This window comes from Thermobia domestica, chromosome 12 (assembly GCF_964235325.1).
Source record: "Thermobia domestica chromosome 12, izTheDome1.hap1.1, whole genome shotgun sequence".
NCBI classification, from domain to species: domain Eukaryota; kingdom Metazoa; phylum Arthropoda; class Insecta; order Zygentoma; family Lepismatidae; genus Thermobia; species Thermobia domestica.
The window spans coordinates 163,610,860-163,634,505 of record NC_137465.1 but is presented as its reverse complement, the minus strand read 5'-3'; the positions used below and the strand labels follow the sequence as shown (position 1 = coordinate 163,634,505).

The following is a 23,646-nucleotide window of genomic DNA, read 5'->3' as shown; positions in this document are numbered from 1 at the left end:
TTATTATTATGTTCTCAAAAATTGTGCATGAAAATTTACCTTCAAACGTGTTATTTTGTTTATCTAGATGTGATCTATTCCCTGAATTTGGACAAATATTTGAATTAAAAACAGAAATTTAATGATTTCAAATTTAATGACACTTTTGGGCCATAACTCACTAACCATGATAAGTGCTGATGGCCTTTGATAGGATTATAATCAAGAGCTTAATGAGGGCATATTTCAACATCAGGGGCGAGGTCCACGGGGTCCGGAAGACCTCAAAAATTACCTAACTCAACATACATTCGTACACTTTCTCAAAAATAAATAAATAAATAAATAAAACTATACTTATTTAACAGGAAAATGATTGATGTAGCATCAAAATTTGATTTTACATTTCATCTGTGCTCTTTTTCTTATAAATAACAATCTAGTTTTATCTTTTTTTTTTTGAAAATATGAGTGGAAATATTTTATCATCTTATCATCTTTCCGGATGCAGAATAATGCAGTACCTGTTCAATACTTCATACATGTAATAGCTTGTAATATTGGACTCCTCCCCCACAGCTTGGACCCCCCCAACAAGGATTCCTTGATGCGCCTCTGTTCAGTATCAGTGTCATCTCAATATGTAGCTTGCTTCTCGTACGTACAGCATTAAATTTTTAGATTTACAAATTTTTTTCCCCTTCATTTTCTCGGAAACTGCACATGAGCTTTTACTTTGACACACACCATCTTGTAGTTGTGTGCTAGACAACATTATGCCGTGGATTTTCTCGGGGGTACTCCCGTTTCCTCCCACTTTTCATTCCACCAATTCTTCTTTCATCATTCCCTTGCTTTAATCATCGTCTTCCTTAGCCGAAAGGGCATATCCGTGAGACGTTAAACTGAAAGATTTCATTTCATTCCACTTTCATATCATCTTGTGTAGTTCCATGTCATCTAACCATTGCTATACACGTCCTATCTTTGGATTTTCTTTTCGTTTAATGCTAAAAATATTGTCAAATTTATGCATTGTTAAGTATTGTATTGTATTGTTAAATATGCATTGTTAAGTATTTATTGTTATTTGTATTCCGCTAACGGGGTATGCACACTCTTTAAGATTGACACAGATGTTTCTTGCAAGCCGGTAGTCAGCCCAAAAATGTAGGGGGGGGGGGGGCGACCCAAGCATATTATAGTTTATCACTATATTACAGTTCATTTGCAAGTCTACCGTGAAAAGTTTAGGGGGGACAGTGAAAATTTAGGTGGGGCCCGGCCCGCCCTAGCCCCCCGTGGATACGGGCCTGGTTTCTTGTAAATTTACAACGAAAGCGAAGTAAATATAATTTACCGTAGATTACATATACGAAACGAAATTTGCCCCAAAATAATTTCCGTAAACAGAAATGTGCCCTTATGTCTTCTCCATTATGAAGATAGCTATGCATCCTAGACATAATAACTATGTGTATAAAAGTAACCTGCATGTTCTTTTTCTGTCCTTGCAATGACGTCATTTTTGGCTTTGTTGCTGTAACTTCTGTTCCCCCCCCCCCTTCCTCTATTTCCGCCAGTTGTAAGAGATTGTTCGGAGAAAAAGAATTGGCACGAGTAAAAAAAAAAAAAAAAAAAACCTCACAAAAGTCCACAGAGGACGCTTTTCTGTTGGGAAGTTTCTTGACCCAGTTATGCGAGAAACGGAAGCAACGAATGACACACAGACAAACACACACAAAAACTAAAAAAAAAGTTGTGGATTCTTGAACTATTTTATCTTTTTCAATTCTTTCTTAAGTTTAACAAAATACATAATGCGAAGACTGGGGCTTATGGTAGATTGGTTCTCATCTGATATAAAGGATTCATGGTTCGGTTCTAGGCTGGTTATGACATTGTATTGGAAACTAGGTATTGTATCTACAGGTTTAGTGATGCTCGTGTTTTCACGAACTCTTTCATTATCAATAAACTATTCGCTTCTCTAATCTTTAGTCTTGAGGACATGAACATGAGGTGTTACATTGAAGATTCAAACTTTTTTTTTTTTTAATCGAAACATACGTAAGTGACTCAGATTTTCACTGAGTTAATTCTTTTTTAATCAAAACGCAAGAGATAATAATGTATACTTAAAAATTTAATTTGTGCTTTTTAAGCCAAAACACTACTTTATCATTATCTATGTTTTCAACATTAGTTTCTGAATTTGATTTTTTTTTTTTTTTTTTTTTTTTTTAACTCATGCAACGTAGACGGCAGACGATAGATGAAATGATCCCAGTTTCAGATGAGAAAAGTTGTTTAAAATCTGAATTCATAATATTTCAGATTTTACACAAAAATGAAAATTAAATAAATAAAAATCCTGAAACGAAAACATTTAACATCAACTTCTCTTTAAAACTCAACATTCTGCAGCTAATATGCTTGCGATATTCGCTGCTGTATTACTTGCGCCTCTCAACGGAATCAATGCAAATTAAAGAACTTTGAAAGTTTGAATTGTTCTCCGTTAGAGAGAAATCGATAATAGAATTTCAAAGCGTGTTTGTGGAGGGATGATAATGCCCAACTCGGGGGCGCTTGCGCTCATTAAAACAAACAAAATGAAAGAAAAGAAAGAAAACTGCTTCGAATTATTTATTAGTTCTTAATTAGAGAAGGACAAGTTTTTCATAGCATGTAAGTCCCTGTATATCGATGTAACCAAATAATCATTTAAAAATCACAAATAGACAACACCAGGTAGGACATACTATTAACTTGTTATGTCAGAACTAAGATACTTCGTGATGCATAGCCCTCCCAGTTGGTGTTGAATTCAATGCAGTTGCTGGGTTCATAGACAATAATGCAAGATGAACGCTTAGTATATATGTCGTTCTTCACTTCACTATCTCGCCCCAAAAAGGCTACGTCACCTGTCCCGGTGTTTCAAATATAATTATATAGATACATATAAACATACATACACACGTATTATTATTATTATTATTGGTGCTTCCGTGTAGGGGAATGGTTAGTGTATAATCCCAGCTTTGAATCCAGATAAGCAGCGAGCGATGATTCAGAATCCTTCCCCTTTCCCTAATAGATGGTTATGTAATATCACCAGCTTATAATTATTCTATAGGTGTAAATTTTTGCATAAGCATTTCCTCACACATTCCACAAACTTTTTTAAAAAAAAAATATTTTACTTGAACTACTGCCAATCATGTAGTGAAGCTCTTGGTCACGTGTACTGAGAATCAGGCGAAGGGTCGGGTAACGAGGATCATCACGCGTCACCCGGAAGCAATCAGACCCGTGACCCGTATAGACCTATGACTCACAGTTACTTGATAATACCCGATATGACCTGGAGACCACGATACTTCGTGATGCATAGCCTTCTCCGTTGGTCTACTGGTGCGTCTTTGGTACAGTGGTCCGGGATTTGGTTTCCGGTGAAAGACCACAATAAAGACTTAATTTTACAATCATTCACTTCTATTAAACATTAATCTACTTTACCCCAAAGGGCATAACCGTCGTACATTAAAATAAAAAAAGAATCATTTCTTGATGCGACTTGTTAATGTGGTGCTGCCACTTTTATTCTACTTCTCAGCTTTCAGATAGTGTTTTAACTTGGTGCTGCCATCTGCCAGCCACACTTCAAACAGATGCATAGCTCCAACCGGGCTATATAACTAGGGTGCATGCATTCGAAGGGCGAGACCAGGATTCAATTTCCAATGCCTAATGCCTTCCTAATGCCTCAGACCGATCGACAGCACCAGATTGGCTGCGTGAGGTGTTTGCAAATAGGTCTATCTTTTATGAAAATTTTTAGAATAACACCATGTTATTCCTAATATGCAATCCTGTGGGAAACTAAAATCGCAAAAAATGGTTGTAATTATAACTTTTTTTTTTTGCCGTGCACGAAAATATTAAAAATAATCTTGGAAAAATGGTTATTAACGTTCACGACTGAACTTGGATCCGATCTCAGGTAATATTCTGTTTCCAGTAAAGCTGTGAAAGGTTGTCAAGCTCCAAACAAAATATGGAAATAAACTTTACTGAAGACTGTACTTTATTGTCAATCACTGACTAACAAAATCAATTGATTCATTTGTTGAATAAGACGTGAGACTGGGAACAAACCAGCCTATTTGGTTTGTCTCTGGCCAATAATTTATGAAGAAATAGTTGGAAACTTTTCCTGTGGTGCTGCAACCCACATTGACTAATTGTTCTGTGGGTTAGCTAACAATCCAGGATCAAATAATGTTTTATGAATGAAACGAATATTGATAGCTTCCATTATCCATGAGGATGTTAAAGTTGAGTTGAGTTGATTTTGAGTTCATTGAATATATTAATTAATTCAGCCTGGATAATTGTTCTAGCTATCTGTTGCAAAAATAAAATTCAAAAATTCGCTTTCATTCAAGAGTTTTCATATGAAGTAACTCATGGATAGCTGGACGTGCTAATTAGGTATATAATCTTATGAGGCTCATTAGTGTGATCTAATAATAATGGAAGTAACTACAGTTTGAATTTTTGTTTAGCATCCCTTTCAGCAACGAGGCTGTACGAGAAGTGGACCTACAGTTTAACGTGGAATCCGAACCACATGAGCTTCGGTTGGAATTTGAACCCGGGTCTCCCACGCCAAAGGCGCGTACGCTAACCGCTTAGCCACAAGAGAACTCGGAGATAACTACAATAACAGCTGGTTCGTTTATTTAGTTTTGGAGTTTAAAATCGCTTTTAGCATCGATACAATATGAGACATGGATCTACCCGAGGGAATTAAACTCAAGTATCACATACAGAACCCATGTAGTACGTACTCTAACCATATAGTCCCGTGGAAACCTTTGCAACTGGAGTAAAGAGAAAATAAGGAGTAATTTCCAAGTGGTTACCAGTCATGCCTTAAATGCACTAACTCTAGCTTTGATTGACGGTGGGGCATAGAATTTCCGGTTTTAAGTTAGCATCTAGAAGGATTGGATTTTGTTTGACGTAAGAAGCAAATGAGAAATAAAGGTGATTGGATCCCATGTGCCTACCACACATTATTCAACTAAAATTTGTCTTTGATTCAATTATTCTTCGTGGGCTGTGACACCTGGAAGTTATTGTTGTTATTAATATTAATTGCAATTGCAATTAAAAAATACAGAGATAAATGTGTTAGGTGCCAGTGCACCGCCCACCTATCTCCCAGTTGATTATGAGATATCTAGCTGTTCATATCCTCTAGTGGGTTGTTGACCAAGAGAATTGAGTTCAGTTTAGGTAGATATAGTGGACAAGACAACTAAAGAACCTGCCCAAATATTTTTTAAAAAATAATATACACGGTGGTAAGGAACTATTTGAACAAACTTCGGGAACTGATTCCTGACACCGAAATAAACAAAAAAAAGTCATCTGGAACTTTGGTCCGTAAGAGATAGTTTCGACGATATAAGATGCCAAAAGCATGAGAAAATGTACTTCAGAGGGCTGTAATTCAAAAACAAAGCAACGTAGAGAGTAGGGTTTAGAACATGACACTCGAAATCATACCTGCTTGATTGAAAAATGTATGTTTCAAACCTTCGCAAGATGTGTGCAAGGGATTCTCCAAAGGAACGTAGGGATTCCCTATAACCTGGCAAGTAGTCCCTATGTTCCTTTGCGGAACCCCTCACACACGTATCGAGCAGGTATAATTTCGAGTGTCATGTTGTAAACTGCACTTTCTACGTACGTTGTGTTGTTTTTGAATTACAGTACTCTGAAGTTCATTTTCCCACGTTTTCGGCACCTTATATCGCCGAAATTATCCCTCACTGACCAAAGTTCTAAAGGATTGTTTTTGCTTATTTCGGTGTCAGGAATCAGCTCCATAAGTTTGTTCAAATAGTTTCTTACCGCCCTGTATAACTTCAGAACTTTTATGTCAATTTGAAATTTTTTTTTAATGAGAAAATTACGTCTTCTGTCTTGTCACAGGAATGTAAGTTAACAAATTTGATGTTTGTTGGTTGGATTTTAGATATTCCATTTTTTACTTTTCTTTCTTTTTTAGAGTTATAGGTTATAGGAGACGTACTGTTTAAGGTAGAATTAGAACCACCTAAATATGTTCAAATTTCAGGGCTGTCCAATCTGAAATCAGACCCAGAGCTCCGTGCTCCAAAGGTAGGCGTGCTAGCCACAAAGTCCGAGAGAAGAGTTGATTAATTGTTCTAAGTTAACAAAACAAAAGAGTGTGTATGGTGTGGGTATATATTCTTTTCTTTTGGTCAACTTTATCAATTCACCATTGTACAGAAGTTAACAGAACAACACATCGTATTTTACAAAGAAAGTGTACAAATAATGGTAAACAATATGTTAGGACACTGGTAAACAATATGGAATGGAAATCAACATAAAAAAAAAATGAAAGTCATGATAATATCATGTGTAAATGTACCTTACGGATCAGAGTAGGACAAAGAGAACTTAAAAAGGTCGATAATTTCAAGTATCTGGGAAGTATTTTGACGAGACACGCTTACTCTACCAAAGAGATCAGGTCAAGAATAGTCATAGCCAAAGAAGCATCCAATAAGAACAGATCACTGTTAACCAGCAGGCTCAATATTGGACTTAAGGGTCTTCACTACAGCGAAATTAAACTACCGCTAATTTTAGAGTTTTTCTGTAATATCATCAAAACAGACAAAAATATTCCAAAAGCAAAAACGTAGTGAACTAGACAATATGATTTTGCATATGACACCGTTATCACGACTCATCTGTCTGATTTTGGTATGCTGCTATTTACATAACCCGCAAAAAAAAAAAAAAAAAAAAAGCTAAATCTATCTACAGTTGCAAATCGAAAGCAGATAGATGAGTTGTGATAACGGTATCACATGCAAAATAATATTGTCTAGTTCACTACGTTTTTGCTTTTCGAATTTCTTTATTTCTTTTGAAGATATTACAGAAAAACTCTAAAATTAGCGGTAGTTTAATTTCGCTATCGTGAAGACCCTTAAGAAGAAACTGGTCAAGTGATAGATATGGAGAGTTGGGCTGTGTGGTTCAGAGACTTGGACATTACGGAAGTTAGAGAAGAAATATTTAGAGAGCTTCAAAATGTTGGAAGAAGATGGAGAAGATCAAATGGACAGAGAGAGTAACAAACGAAGATGTTTTGAAACAGATAGGAGAGAAGGGAATGCTTCTAGCAAGCATCATTCGTAGGAAGGCCAATTGGATTGGACATATCTTACGAAGAAATTGTCTTCTACACACCGCCATAGAAGGAAAGATGGAAGGAAAGCGAGGAATAGGAAGAAGAAGAACACAACTGATCGATAATTTGAAAAATAGAAGAAAATATTGGGAGTTAAAAGAGGAAGCTGAAGATCGAGAAACCTTGAAGAAACATTTCCAGGCCAAAATCTAAAATTGAAAATGAAATGAAATCTTTGAGTTTTACGTCCCACGATTATGCCGGTTAGGCTAAAGGAGACGGTGATTATGAGAAATGAATGAAATGGTGGAATGAAGAAAGTGGGAGGAAACGGCAGCACCCCGAGAAAACCCACGCACACGGTGTTTGTCCACCACAAAGTTCACTTGGCGGGGGCTGGTATCGAACCCGGGACCCCAAGCACCAGAGGTGAACGCTCTACCACTGAGCCACCGCGGCCCCAAAATCTAAAATTGAAGAAAAAAGAACTCATTAGTCCTATGACCTGCTAAAAGGCAAGAATGCTTAATAATAATAATTATACAGGGGTGCCCACAAGGGGGGGCTATGACGCAAAGTGCGTCATTGAAATATTTGGGGGGGGGTAAAAATCTGTATAAATATGTTTGAGGGAGTGTAAAAATTAATCGAAAAGATTTTTTCATGGAAGAACACCTACGGGTAGACGATTTGGGGGGTGCGTCATGGACATAACGGGGTGTGGGCACCACTGAATTATATATGAATTAATATGATTTTCTTTTATCGAAGACGGTACAACTAAAGTATAATGGAACATGTAAACGGAAAAAACAAAGGCCTTTAAAAAAAATCATTGTTATTTTCAAAGTTTAACGTCCTGTATCAGCTTCGCAGCTGTATGGGACATGGACCTACTATAAAGAAATCCAAATCACTGTAATGTATTCAATGTTCTCATACCTGGAATCAAACCCGAAACCACATGCAGCAAAAGTGAGAGCGCTATACCACTAGAAGAGTAGGGAGAGCAAAAACGGTGATTGTATAAAATGTTCTTGGAAGAAGAATGCTAAAAACTATATATAACCTTTACCATTATTCTTGGAAGAGATATATATTTAGCAATAGAAAGATAAACGCGTGAGTAATATTAATTTCAAAATTCACTTTTATAGCCCATCACAAATGTTGTTTTTTTCACAACCCAATACATGGAAAACCCAATTTTACAATTTCTCGCAACTTGCGAGTGTGTGTGTGTATGTAGAAACATATATAAATGAGCAATGTATATAGTGTGCACAATCCGGGTCATGGATTTGTCCCAATTGGAAGAAATCTTGAGGAAAGACAACGCAACACAAGTAATATTGTTCAGAGAAAGGTAACTCAACCAAGCGGATGTGTTTCTCCATTTGTTCTGTTGCTAGCTGTGAGAAATACAGGCTTTTAACAACGGAATTACAAGAGCATCGGTTTTGCTTCCTGGAAAGAGCAGAAAAAGAAAAGAAAAGAGAAAAGTAACTTCATCACTTGCACTGTATACTCTAGTTTCTTGGCGATATTGCAAGAAGAGATTACGTGCAGAGTAGGTGGACGTTTAGAGGTAGAAAAGAAGAATATTACGATGGGAGGAGGGAAGAAACACTTTTCGTCACTTGGTGACGGCGTGCTCTGTCGAGTTGCGCCATAGAAATATTCTCCATGGTTGCCAGTAACAGGAAAATTATCAAGCAACAATTTCGGAAGACGTTTTGAAATGAGAGCAAATAAATACCATAGCTGGAAGTTATTGTACCGTAGTTTAAATGTCTTAATCAAGAAACATTCTAAAGGGTGTAGAAAAGAATCGTAATATTGCTGAAAAAAAAATGTTTAGACACAGGAGCGTATCCACGGAAGGGATCCGCCCCCCAAAAAACTTCATCACTCAAATATTTGTAAACTATCTTAATAAAACTATAATTGTTTAACAGAGAAATGATTGATGTAACATGAAAATTTGAGTTTACACTTCATCTGTACTCTTCCTCTTACAAAAACAGTGTAGTTCTATTATTATTATTATTATTATTATTATTATTATTATTATTATTATTATTATTATTATTATTATTATTATTATTATTATTATTATTATTATTATTTATTTATTTATTTATTTTAATATTGCTGGAAGTATTTTACAATTGAAGAGCTCAATTCCAAAAGAGCCTAAGTCAAAAAAAAAAAAAGTAAGTTTTTCAGGAGACGATATTTTCTGTGCGTTTCCATCATTCAATTTCCGTAAAAGAAAAGTAATCTACGTAAAAGAAAATTGTAATTGCCTATGTTTCTTAAGCTAACGGTGAAATTATCATCTATAGCAAGAGTTTTATAAGTGTTTGTAGGCACGAGTCAGAAAATAACTTCAAAGAATACAGTTGACTAAGGACATTTTGGAAAACAACACAGTTTTCTTTTGCCTACAACTAATTTCATTTATGTAGTTTTGGCATGAAACCCTATTGAATATACGAAGATGCTGAAATGGAACTTAATAGAACCAACATCTCAAAATTGACAAAAATTTACTTAGGATCTTTTGGAATCCACCCCTTCAATTACTTTGGAATGCACCCTTAGGATCTTTTTAGGGTGCAGATGATACCCATTCATTACTTCATTACTACATAGACTTAGTGGCTTATAGTGTTGGAGTAACCAACTAAAATTTATGGATGATTGCCTGTGTAGATATATGCTTCAGCAAATTCCGGGGACCACATTTTCTGAATGGTAGTGCTCTGACCTCTGCTACAAGGGTTTCTTCTTTCTTGTTTAATCCAGGTAGTAGTGCTCTGAAGTGTCCACGATAATATTTGGGGAAACAATTTTTCATTGAGAAACGTAGCTGCAATCAAACTAGAGAATGATAAATTTAGGAGTAGAAAAATACAGTATTGTTTAAGACAAGCTGGCCACCCATCCAGCTTTGAAATGCTCTGTACTTCCCCCTACAGTTGGAATTAAAGCAAACAAACTTAGATTTTAATTGGCCATTTAGAATAAATTTTTTTGGAATTTTCCAAGCACAGTTCTCAGTATATCGCCCTTTAAGGTGAAGTGAGTGGCCAAATTCTTTCGAAAAACGCTGTACATTCTGTAAAAGACCAGAATAGTAAATTTGGGAAGAGGAAGATTCATTTGAGGGGTAGAATGGAAATTTTGGGGACAAGTGTAATCAATAGTTTTCGGGGAGAAATGGTTAAGTAGAAAAAGATTGGTAAAATTTGGAGGGTTGCTCCCAAAAGCCCTTAAGAGAATGGTCACCCTACCCCCAAACATGTGACTTACAGTAAACAACATCGTATGGTTCTCTCGGGGAGGGGGTGGAGGGGTTTCTTGTTTCCTACCGCATTCTTATGCCATCACATCTTTCAAAATAATTCACTTTCATTAATCACCCAGCGCCCTCAGCCCACAGAACATAATCATAGGACGCAATACCTAAAGTTTTGCTTTCATTTCATCAGGTTCCGATCATGAAAGGACATAGCTTTACTCTCATCCATTTTTATGTTTTGTAAAGCTCACTCCCATTATGTTGAATTTCAATTAGCAAGTTAAAGACAATGAACAACACTAAAACAATTGTAGTCAGTAAAATGTTATTACATGCAATAATAATTGTCTTTAAGACCTTTCGTACAATGTTTCTATTTAGGAGTCCAACGATTCATTATGACGTCATGAACTGTGTACCTAAATTTCTGATCTATAAGAAAAGATTATTAATTTATTTTAATAACATTTTGTATATGCTACCAGGCTCACTCTCTGCTTCTTCGAAATTCTAACTAATTCTATGGTCTATGGAACTACTCGGTTCAATGCCGCGTTCACAAAAGTTCTCCATTGACTTCAGTCCTTAGCTAACTGGATCAAGTTTCTACTTTGTATTCCTATTTCTGTGAGATTCACCTTAAGAGTCTTCATCCCGGCGAAATTAAAATACCGCTAATTTTACAGTAATTATGTGATATCTTCAAATAAATAAAAGATAATTGAAATATGGAACAAGAGCACCCTAGACAATATTATTTTGCGTGAGGTACCGTTATCACAAGTCACCTAGTGGCTTTCCGTTTTCAGCTCTTTAGAAACGCGAAAATAAGTGCCGATTTTCAAAATGGCTCGAAATCGAAAGCAGATAAGTGAGTCGTGATAACGGTTTCTCATGTAAAATAATATTGTCTAGGGCGTTCTTGTTCCACATTTCGATTGTCTTTTATCTATTTGAAGATATCACATAATTACTGTAAAATTAGCGGTATTTTAATTTCGCCGGGATGAAACTCTTAATATTGTCCTTCCATCTGCGCCTATGTCTTCCTAATGGTCGTTTTCCGATTGGATTTCCAGTTAAAACTTTAAAAGCGTTCCTACTTTCTTTCATTCTGGTTACATAACCTGTCCACCTGAGTGTCCTATAAACTTGATATCCCTATCAATGGTCGGTAAACGGTATAAATTATGCAGTTCCTCGTTATGAAGTTTCCGGCGTTCCCCATTCCCGTTTCTCTTGGGTCCAAATATTCGCCTGAGGATTTTATTTTCAAATACTTTCAGTCTCCGTTCTTTCCTCAGAGTAAGCGACCATGTTTGGCAACCATACATGAGTTCAACAGGTATGATTATCGTTTTATATATTTTAAGCTGTACATTCCTCGACAGAATTCGCGACGACGAAAGATTTTGAACTGAATAATAACACGAATTTCTAGCTTTCAGTTGACATTTAATTTCTTTGTGGATATATATTTTTTTGTCTGTCTTTATGTCGAGTTATGTTATAGTTAATAGGGATGCGCACGAGACGAGTCGAGACAGGATTTTCCTGACAAAATTCGAGTCGAGACATGGCTCTTCCAATAGAGAAATATACATTTTTCGAGTCAAGACATCACTTTTACAGCAAATTTTCGAGACGAGACAGCCACAACCTTGTCTCGTGCGCACCTCTAATAGTTAATTAAATTAGTCTTGCAATTATTTAGTAAAATTCTCAAAAGTGAAGGTTAGCATAGCGGAAAACCTTAAGAACAGTTTCTTCTTTCTACAACGAGGAAGTAGCATAACCAAGAGAGCTCAATGAACTCAAGCCCTATTCCCAAGCCTTGCACTAGGAGCACCAGAATAACGAGAAATGAAATGAAAATGTGACGTTTGGTAGAATTATAATGTGCGGGGAAACAGGAGAACCCAGAGAAAACACCTGGACACGATGTTGTTTACAGTAAGTTCGCATGGCCTAGAACCGGATCAATTGCATTAGATATGAGTGCTCTACCACGAAACCACTGCGACCCCGAGTATTATATTTATTTTTGATTTATAGTAATTTTATTCTCTGTCAGTTTGTGTTTACGCAGCCCCAAAAGCAAGATGTATAACTTTCAGGCACTGATTAGATGGTTAGACAACAAAAGCGACACCTGCGATAGGCCAGTTTGCATAACTTACTCATGCAAGCAAACAGTGTAATGCGAGTTGAATAAATTAATCAAGATTCCCAGGCCCGGACTGAAAGTAAGTCGTATGAGATGAGTTCGCTTGTGAAGTTTTCTATTATTATTATTATTATTATTATTATTATTATTATTATTATTATTATTATTAATAATAATAATAATAATAATAATAATAATAATAATAATAATAATAATAATAATAATAATAATAATAATAAATATTATAACTTTAATATGCCCAGTGCATCAACATACAGTATCTATCGTTTCCAATGAAGTATTATGCCATTTTTTTCTTTACAAAATAGAAAAGTGTAATGTAATGTAATGTAATGTAATGTAATGTAATGAAAGGTGTCTATGACTTACATTGAAGCTCTTAATCCACACTAGTTACATCCACTCCTTCTTCCTCTTAAGTTCTGTGACGCAGATCAAGTAAATATTAACTATGTTGGAGGTTTAATTTGGCCATCACACAACCCTCATGCTACATTTAATAAATCTCCCAACCCAAGATATAGTGTAACCGTGTTGAGGAAGTAACAGCGTCACGTGAAGAAGTTTGATCAGTATGGTATGATATTTTCTCCATTAATATTGAAATAATAATTGGTAGTAGATTTGTACCATTTTCGGTTTTAGTCGAGAGATTATACAGTAGTAGAGATGAAATATTTAGGCCTATAACCCTACCAGCAGTAGAATATTGTTTCCCGTGAGATTAGCAGCAGTCAAGCAGTGCCGGACCTGGTCAGAGAAGGATGAGTGACTTGACCGTTCATACTAATAAGATGGTGTTGGAATTTAGATGTTCATCCAACGTCGTGAGACCCATTGGGGAGCTGCTTGAAAGAAAGAAGTGGAAGCCGGGTGGTAGACCCTGACAGTGAGGGCTATTGCACTAGGAATTTAGTATTTTACTCGCGTCTCATACAGCGTTGGCCCTGACCAGAGATGTTAAACTACACTTAGTCAATTAGTACTTGTTCATGGACAAAGCTAACCATGATTGCTTTCCGTGCGGATGGTAACAGGTTCGATTTCTGATGAGGATTCTTGATTCGCATATAAACCCAATCAATCAGTTAATCAATTAGCACCCGTTTTCAGCACCGAGGCTATATAGGACATGAACCTGCAGATTAAAATGGAATATGGACCACTGTTCAATTTTTTTAAAATGTACTTTCACCGGCTATTGAACTCGGGACCACGTACACCAAAGGTGGACGCGCTAGCCACTAGACAAGCGGGAAGGGTCATCAATGATTAATCAATCAAGCTAAGCAGTATGTGCATTGTTGTTAGGAGAATTTGTGTCACTGTTAGGAGTATGTGTGTCACCGTTCCGAGAATACAAACTATATATACACAATCAGCTACATAACACAGTATTGTTATACTTTTGTAGTACACAAATAAACAATATGTATTAATTGAATAAAATAATCAAAGGTAAACAGTATTCTATATTTTAAAACTATGAAAATGTCTTTTCCTCGATTATCTCGAAAAATACGCATCAGAATTTTCCCTCAAGTGTGTAATTTTGTTGTAGTGGACAATATCGCGTTCCTGGGTTTTCTTTTACATTCTCATTCCACCAGTTCTTCCATCATCATTCACTTGTCTTAATCATCATCTCCGTTAGCCTAAAGAGCATATTTGTGGGACGTTAAACTAAAATATTTCATTTCATTTATTTTCTTTCTTTCTTTTTTTTTTAATAATTTTGTTATACGAGACGCCATCTGTCGAATGTTATTATAATTAAACAAAAATGTAGGTTTAAGACTAAATGATAATTTAGGCGCTATATCTCATTAACCATATTTGTATATTGTCGACTTGGTAGAGTCACAATGGAACACTTGATTAGTATATATACGAGGGTGATTCAGAAAGTAATGCCTCCAAGCCCACTACTTGGCCTATAGTACTGCAAACATTCTGAACTGTTTATTATTAATGTACTGATGTTTAAGCTATAGAATGTCACTTGTTTCATCTTCCTATCTCTTCTCGTTCTAGAGTACTGGAGCGATACATAGTATCCAGTGGTGACATGCGGTAGAAACATCGTGCTGTAATTGAATTTCTGACTGCGGAAGGTTGTGCGACCAGGAACATTCATCGCTGGCGACGAGTCGAGGATACACCATTCGACCCGGAAACGAAGCCTGAGTCAATGGAGTACTGCCACACGTCCTGTCCTCCGCAAAAAAAATCTAAGTTGTCCCATCTGCTGGCAAAGGGTTGTTGACATTCTGCCTCATCCTGCCTATAGTCCGGATCTTGCGCCCTGAGACTTTTGACTCTTCTCCAAACTTCAGGATCAGCTTGAGGGCCAACGCTATATTTTTGACGCGGAGGTGGAAGCAGCAGTTCGGGAATTGTGTCGCCAGCAGTCATAACAATTCTTTGCCGATGGCATGAAAAACCTTGCTTTGCGTTGGGGCAAGCGTATTGCCTGTAATGGAAACAATGTTAAAAATTGATACCACCATATGTAGCTGATATTGCAAGCTTTCCACTGATACCTATATCGGTTCTATCTATCAAACACAAATAAAAGTATCAGCTTGGAGGAATTAATTTCTGAATCACCCTCGTATATTTTAGAATCAGTTGTATCTTAGTACAGAGCCATTGGCGATTAGAAATTTAGAGCTGGCGACCAGTGTTCAATAGGAGTAGTTTCTGCCTAAACTCACAGAACTGCGTAGTTTCTGTTTCGCTCGGAAATAATTGTCACTGAGTGAGAAAAAACACGGAATGTCACGTTTTCACAATGGACATGGAAAGGGCTGAACATATTGATGTTGAATCAGACACTGAAAAAGGTTTACAGTGAAAATTTCATTACGAGATTCCCAAATTTGCTTCAAATTGTCATATTTTGTGCAATTTTACCTGTGAGTACTGCTTTATGTCAGAGAGGCTTCAATAGTCTCAACAGAGTTAAGACTGCCTACAGGAATTCACTGAAGACTGACGCAGTGGATGGTTTGCTGACAATTACGACCCATGGCCCTTCACTAAAGGATTTTGATCCGAAAAGTACACAAGTCCTTAACTGTAAGATATCTTTTAAATATGTATATGAATTGTGCAATTCAAAATTGATTATCCTGAATCTAATTGTCTGGTTTTGAAATTTTATGCCCAAAATGTAATCTCTTTATTTGTCAAAACAAAGGCTTTGGGGGGAGAGGAGGGGACCTCTTACAATTTGTACGTGAGATAGAGATCTGCACGGGTCGGAATTTTTAGCACGAGATGCCCGGCTCGTGAATTTACAATGTGAGGCCCGACCCGAGTCCGAAATATGTTTTAGCATTTAGGCCCGAGTCCAGTCCGAGCTCGTGTGATAATCAAATGAGCCCGAAATAAGCCCGAATTACACAAACTTAATAATTAACGCAAAATTGTATTTTTATTTACAGCAATTAGATGTTTAATTTTGCAGTTGTGCTTTAAAAGTTCTGCAGAAAGAACGGTGCAATATATATCGTTGTACAGTATATTTATAAAGTTAGTCCCGAAAAGGCCCGAGAAACATGGTTGTATATTTAAAAATTTACGGCCCGAGCCCGTGCAGACCTCTAACGTTAGAGATACTGGCGACCATCATTTATTGGATTGACGAGTGCCTCTAACTTTGAAATTTTGTGCCCTGTCTTAAAATGTGGTATGGTTAATGTGTAGCATCATTTTTAAGTTCACAAATTCGTTTTTCTTGATGTTTTCGAAAACTACGCATGAGGTTTACTATCTTTTCGTTCAGCTTAATGATATCTAATGCTTGGTATATCGTTCATTTTCTCCACCTTCTTTTTCTTGGTTTGTTAAACGCTAACAACGTTGTAAATTAATATCAGCGCCAAATAATCTTGAAAGAAGAAAAAGAAATTTTTAAACTCAATTTGCCTGGCAACGCTGTTTCGCGCCAAGTAGAATTTAGTGTTGTGTTCTGGTCGGTGTAGCCAGCAGACAGCGTGCGGTTGTGCCCGCGATCGCAACAGCCAAGCACGGGGGATTATACACAAATTATACGGCACACGCCATGAGAGTTTGTTTTCGCAAGTTTTTCTTTTTCTTCTCCTCCTCTTTTGCATCAATCCGCTCTCGCGCTCGTGACGTCACATGCTAATCATTCTTTTGACGGGGAAATCGTGTTTATTCATCGACAGTCAAACAACAAACCGGGGGAAAACAACAGAAACGCTTTTTTTTTTCTCGAATCATCTGTCAACAAACGAGAAAAAGTTTCAACGTGTTGCATACTGTGTTGTACAAAGTCTACAATTTTTGTGTTGTTTTACGTGGAAAACATGTGAAAATCGTCGTACAATTTAAAATTCATGTATTTTAAGAAACCACGTAGGCTACAAAAGAGATCCGGGTTATTTTCTGAGGGAAAACAATTGTAAAAAAACAACTGCAAACATGTGGATGGGATTGTATGGAAATTCGCCGCCGATTCCACCGGATTGTACTGGTTCCTTGTTCTGTTTTGGAAAAACAATTTGAAGAAGTAACAATAATTAAAAAAAAAGTGTCTATTTTCATATTATTTGTGTTTCTTTTTGTTCTGTAAACAAGAGAAACAAAATGTGAACATTAAGAAATAAATATAAAATAAAAAAAGACACTTAACAAAAAAAATTGTGGGAGCGGGTGTTTAGGTACGTAGAAGAAGTGTGCGGTGTGTGTTTTGGTATTTTTTGGGTATATCGAATTAATTTACAAATTTCTGGTTACAAATTATAAAAAGACAGGAAAAAGCAAAACAAAAAATTTATGGTTTAAAATTCCTACAGAGGAAAACCGAAAACCACCTCAACAATCAGTTCCGAAATGATGTCATTCATTGCTGAAAACAATACCACGGAATATAATCTAAACAATACATTTCAAGACGCAAGGCTTCCGGCGTATATTCGAATAACTTCTATGGTGTTTTGTGTGGTAATTCTTGGTATTGGTGTTGTGGGGAATGTGATGGTACCTATTGTGATTTTGAAAACAAAAGACATGCGAAATTCAACAAATATTTTCTTGCTTAATCTTAGTGTTGCGGATCTAATGGTGTTATTGGTGTCTACGCCGACTGTTTTAGTAGAACTTAATTCGCCGCCCGAAGTATGGATTCTAGGAGAAGAGATGTGTAAGTACATAATGGCTCTATTCTTATTAATTAATATTTCTCTGTTATATTTATGAAATAAATTATGTGCAGAAAATTCGCATTTGAATAAAACGGCTTGCGTGGCATAAGATTCATTACGTTATTTATGCATGAGGTACTAAGATGTTCATTACGGTTTATGTCACTGATTCAATCTCAAAGTGCAGTATTGCCATTTATATATACAAACAGGGATGTCGCGTGGGTTGTAAACGCCCGGGCCGAGAATTCCCAGGTGCCCCCCAGTGTGTTATGAAAAACAACCAGCGTTTATTCTGTACTCTTAGATTTAAATATGGAATGTAAAATCAGAATGAAAGACAAAAGAATTTAGTATTATAACATAAAAGTTAATGAAAATATGGTTTTTGAATTATTTTGAATCGAGTGCTATTCTTGTTTATTTTGAACTTGATACACATCAACATAGTAACAGCATAGAAGATACAAATATTAAATTCCAAGATTTAAAAAAAAAAAAAAAAAAAACCCTTCTCACAGAAGGCTGGAGAGAGTTTCAATTAAATAATCCTAGACGATGTTTCACATTACCGCTAATTTTCAAGTTTAATATTCTATCGCGGGTCCCTCAAGGATCTAATCTAGGTTCCCTGTAGTTTCTTCTTGTTACTAATGATATTTCTCTGTGTATTAAAACTTCTCAAGTTTTTATTTGCCGACGATCTCAAATTATACTCCAAAGTAAGTTCAATTGATGACTGTGCGAAACTTTAACAGGACCTACAGAAAGTTCAAATATGTTGTGATAAGAATAAACTAGTCCTGAATGTGTCCACATGTAAATCTAGTCCTGAATGTTTCCACATGTAAATCTGCATCTTTCACTAGGAAAGAAAATCCATTTAACCTTACCTATACAATAAGTGGCACTTCCTTCCAAATACTATCAAAGATCTTGGAGTTATATTTGATAGCAAATTAACCTTTGTTCAATACATTGACGCAATAGCGAGTAGTGCATATAGAAATCTAGGTTTAATTTATAGGATAGAACAGGATTTCTACAAATAATCAAGATTTATAAGGTTATATTTTTCATATGTGAGATCAAAATGTCACTAAATAATCTGATGCAATAGAAAATATACAGTTTATTTTTTTTTAAATGCTTGGATACAAGAAAACCGGTTTCAACGCAAAGTATGTCCCCTATGAAAACTTAGTAACGAATTTTCAAACATTAGAAAAAAGGAGATGGGTATTTGATTTGTTGTTCTTACCCCTAAATTATTAAACGATAAAATTGACTGTTGAGAATTAGTTTCAGAATTGTTATTTCGTGTCCCAACAGGTAAGACTAGAACAGCAAATACTGGGACATTCAATTGTAGAAAAGCAAGAACTAACATATTACATAAGTCTCCTCTGTGGAGAATGTGTTCTTCATATAACGAAATGATTAGATTTCATGTAGTAGATGTATTTAGTAATGTCCGAAAACAGGTTCAAAACAATTGTCAGCAATAAATTCTGCATAATTAAACGACGTATATTTACACGACACTATAACTGGGCATTAAGCCTGCTGTGTTGTGCGTATGAAATAAATAGATAAATAAATTTTACTTAGCCGTGGCCTGATCATTATTAAAATATCTGAATTAACATTATTTTAAAGAAAACTTTGATTTACCAACATAATGTGAATTCCTTGAATTCTGTTAACCTGTCGTCCCCGCGCCCCCTTGGTTATGGCGCCCAGGGCGATCGCCCCGGTCGCCCCGCCCATCGCGATGGCCCTGTATACAAATTGTGTATATGTGCTTGTTATTCAGTATATCTGTAAAATATCAATAACTTATACTTACTACGTGATAACTTATTAGTCAATAACTCTGATAGATATGACATTTTGATATGTGAGATATGTGAGAAAGGAGTCATCATAGCTTACCAAAAAAAATTTGTAAGATAACATATTGTATTGCTTATCTCTCAACATATCTGTCAGTAACAAAATTAATATGCTTATCACCATGGGGCCACGGAATCTGAGGGCTACCTCAGACCTCTTGAGCTGCTCGATATTATTGTCGAAGAGATTAACATCCAAATGTTTCAATGCCGTTTTCGTTTATTATTTCTACAAAACATTTACCTTAGCCATGTTTATATATGTAAAAAAATGACAATTAAAAATATTTGTGTGTGTCTTTTAACAGAAATCGTAATTTAATAAAATTTTACTATATGAGCCGTGAGCTCCTTCGTGGCTAAGCGCTTAGCGTACGCTCCTTTGACATGGGAGACCCGGGTTTGATTCCCGGCGAGAGCTAATGTGGTTCGGATTCCACGTTAATAAGTAGGTTCCGTCTTATATAACCTCGCTAATGAAGGGGACGTTAAACTGAAAATCAACTCAATTGAGCCCGTATCTCCAATGTGTTCTCGTCAGAGTTTATGCGTACCATCCAATAATCATTATGTGATCTTACATATCATTTACTAGATCTCTGAGATAAATCACCGTAGGTCTTTCTTGATCAATCTGTGAATCAAGTCACAACATACCATCGCTTATCATTCAATTTGATATGTCGCCTTTATTCACTGTTAATGTGCTTATTTTCAATAGATTTATGAGAAAAAATCACTTAATGAAATCACTTCTCATTCAATACATCTGTAAAATATATCTTTAAATGACACTACTTATCACTCAATAGGTACTTGAATGGCATTATTGTACTTATGAATCATTAAACCTGTGAAGTGATTTATAATAAATATATGACAAATCAATTGTTTCATTGTTTAATTGCAACAATGTGCAATGAGGATTGATAGTAAATTAGTAAAGATCGATATTAAAATTAAGGCGCGATCACAATAATGATCAATCTTTGTTATTCCTTTACATATTAAAGGCACTTCTCATATTGTTCTCCATTGTTATTTCACAAGGATTGAATGACAATATATTTGCCAATCATTGGTTGAAGTTTTTAATAAAATAAAATTTAGAGATTTACAATCTTTTCAACTAGTCATGACGTAAATATCTCGTAAATGTTATTTAAATAAGTTGCTAATTCAACCATTTACTATTTCTTGATCAAATGTAATGTATTTCGTAAAATGAAAAGCGTAACAAAATGAGTTATTAATGTATCGATTATAAACATATTTCTACTCTTTGATTGCCAAATTAGTCGTTCACACAATATATTAAATTAATTGTTGTTGATCCTATCAGCATGGTTCATTCGCTTTTAGAGAATACTTCATGCTCCGTTTTCCTGTTTCTGCAATGAACAATCATATTATTAATTGACTAAAGAGTGCTACTACAATTTCTGCATAGTTTTACGTACTTATACCTTTGGAACTGTACATGATAAAATGAACTTTTAAAAGAAATGTTTAGTTTTTGCTCTGTGTTTTTATAGTTTTTGTAGTCATTGAACCTTTATTGAGAGAAAAGAGTGAGAAGGGTGTATATACAGTATAAACATAAAAATGTACCCGTGAGGGAGACATCTATATATAACTTCAAAATTACTGTTTTCGATTCAAAGTGGTTATTGACCCCTGTGTTTTGTTTGTATAATTTGTACGTATGGTAAATTCTCCAAGATTTCACTTTCAAAAGATTCTGCCTACTTAGTAATTTAAAAAAAAAAGAAAGAAAGAAAGAAAAGAAAAGAAAAAGAAAGAAAGAAAAAAGGATTGTCCTATGTTTGATACGAGATTTCTTCTTCTAAGCTTGACTTGGTCTTCAAATCCATTTCATATTGTTCACATTACTTATACTGCCTATTCGAACAGTTTCATTCACTGGGAAGTAAAAATTTTCTCTTTTAATGCGTCATTATTATTATTATTATTATTATTATTATTATTATTATTATTATTATTATTATTATTATTATTATTATTATTATTATTATTATTGAACGACAATAATAGATTTTAGCATAAACAATCAATGGAAACAAATTTACCTCTTCTTTTGAAGAGAAGTGATTTTTTAAACAACCATCCAGAAGAGATAACGTAAATTAAACTAAAAAAAAAAAAAACTAACAACAGTGCCGTAATTTGTGGAGAGGAGTGGAGAAAAAGTGCCCTCCCACTTAAGCTGGCCGTCGTTTGAGAGGGTCCAAGATAAAATTTATATTTCAAGATGAAACCGGTTTTTTTTTTTTTAACTCCATATGATATGATACGATCATAAATGTATAAATGAAGCATGGAATAGGTTCACCATATAAAACACACACACACACACACAAATGAAACGAAGATGTGATCTAAGCTCATTTCAGTAAAATATGTACTAATAGGAGCCGACCATAGCAAAAGAACTGAAAATAATTTATGATGGAGCTACTGCTGCCTCATCATCTCATTCTTATTTCCCCAATTCCTCCATTATCATTTACTTGCCTTAATCATTCGCCTCCATTAGCCTAACAGGCTTAAATGTGGGACGTTAAACTGAAAGTTTGTTTTCGATTCCCGTATGAGCTCCTGTAGTTGGATCACACGTTAAGATGTTAAGACATAGGTTCATGTCTCTTATAGCCTCGCTGCTGAATTATTATTATTATTATTATTATTATTATTATTATTATTATTATTATTATTATTATTATTATTATTATTATTATTATTATTATACCCTATAAACGGGAGTTCTAGTATTTTTAAAGACGTTACAGCTCATTTGTTTATAAAACAACAAACACTGTAGGTTGTTTTTCAACTTTCTAATTAACGGGAAAATGTACTGCTGTAGCAGACAGGGCAAACATGAGTGTAAAGTGATTTCGAAGTTTCAATTATTTGCGAGTCATGGTGGCGTAGTCGGAAAGGTATCTTACCCACCAACTTGGCAGGTCGGATTCGATCCCCGGTGAAGCCAGGAAGGATTTTTTTTTGTTCTACTATTTGGGAGCAAAGTGTCACAGTGGTAGAGCGCACTCACTTCTGATGCGGAGGGTTCTTGATGATGCGGATCCGAAGCCACCTGAGTTTGTGGTGGAGATTATCGTGTTCGTGGGTTTCCTTATGATGCTCCCTTTCCTCCCGCGCGCGCGTTCACCAATTCTGTCATAATCATTCACTTCTTTTAGAATATAGGTCAAATTTATGGGACGTAAAACGATATATTTCATTTCATTTTCATTTTCGTCTTACTGTCATTCCAACGATGCAAATGTTAATCTAGTGGCAGGGCCAGACGATATTCGCAGGAAGCGAGCGCCCCCTCCTGAGGGGAAAATGTAATTCTTTTCTGTTATTTTCTGTCAATATAATGAACAATAACCTGCTCTCAGTCTGTTACTACCAACTATTACCAACCATAGTTACTTTTAAAATTCCCGAATTACGTAATTACTCGAAACAAGAACTAATATCTCACCTGACAAACGACATCGCGGAGCTGATTTACTTTACCTGTATAAGATCGTCAATGTCAACATTGATTCTGAATTTTTACTATCGCAAATTAACTTTCGTGTTTCTAGGCGGCGAACTGGCTCTCTTAATTTGCCAACTTATGAGACACCTAGGTTATCAATTGTAGCGCTCCTTGTTTTTACAGACTAGCGTACGATTACGACTTTTACCTCTGAGAGAAACTTTAGAATTCAGTTGATGAGAATCTTGTATGTTGAGGGATAAACCTTTTTTTCTGTACTTTATCTCCTTTTTGTTTTTATCTTCCTTTTTTTATTTTTGTCTTTATGTTGTACAATTTC

General features: G+C 35.5%; 1 protein-coding gene across 2 annotated transcripts in view; it reads left to right on the top strand.

Moving 5' to 3' along the window:
* Positions 1-16,742: 16,742 nt before the first annotated feature.
* The window catches only part of LOC145665807 (thyrotropin-releasing hormone receptor-like), a 168,898-nt gene continuing 161,994 nt past the window's right edge, over positions 16,743-23,646 (top strand). For both annotated transcript variants that reach the window (XR_014127659.1, XM_081732921.1), the window contains exon 1: positions 16,743-17,896. Coding sequence is in view for 1 of the 2 variants with exons in the window: in XM_081732921.1 (XP_081589047.1) it covers positions 17,587-17,896 (310 nt within the window). In the remaining variant the exon portion in view is untranslated. The remainder of the gene's footprint in view (positions 17,897-23,646) is intronic.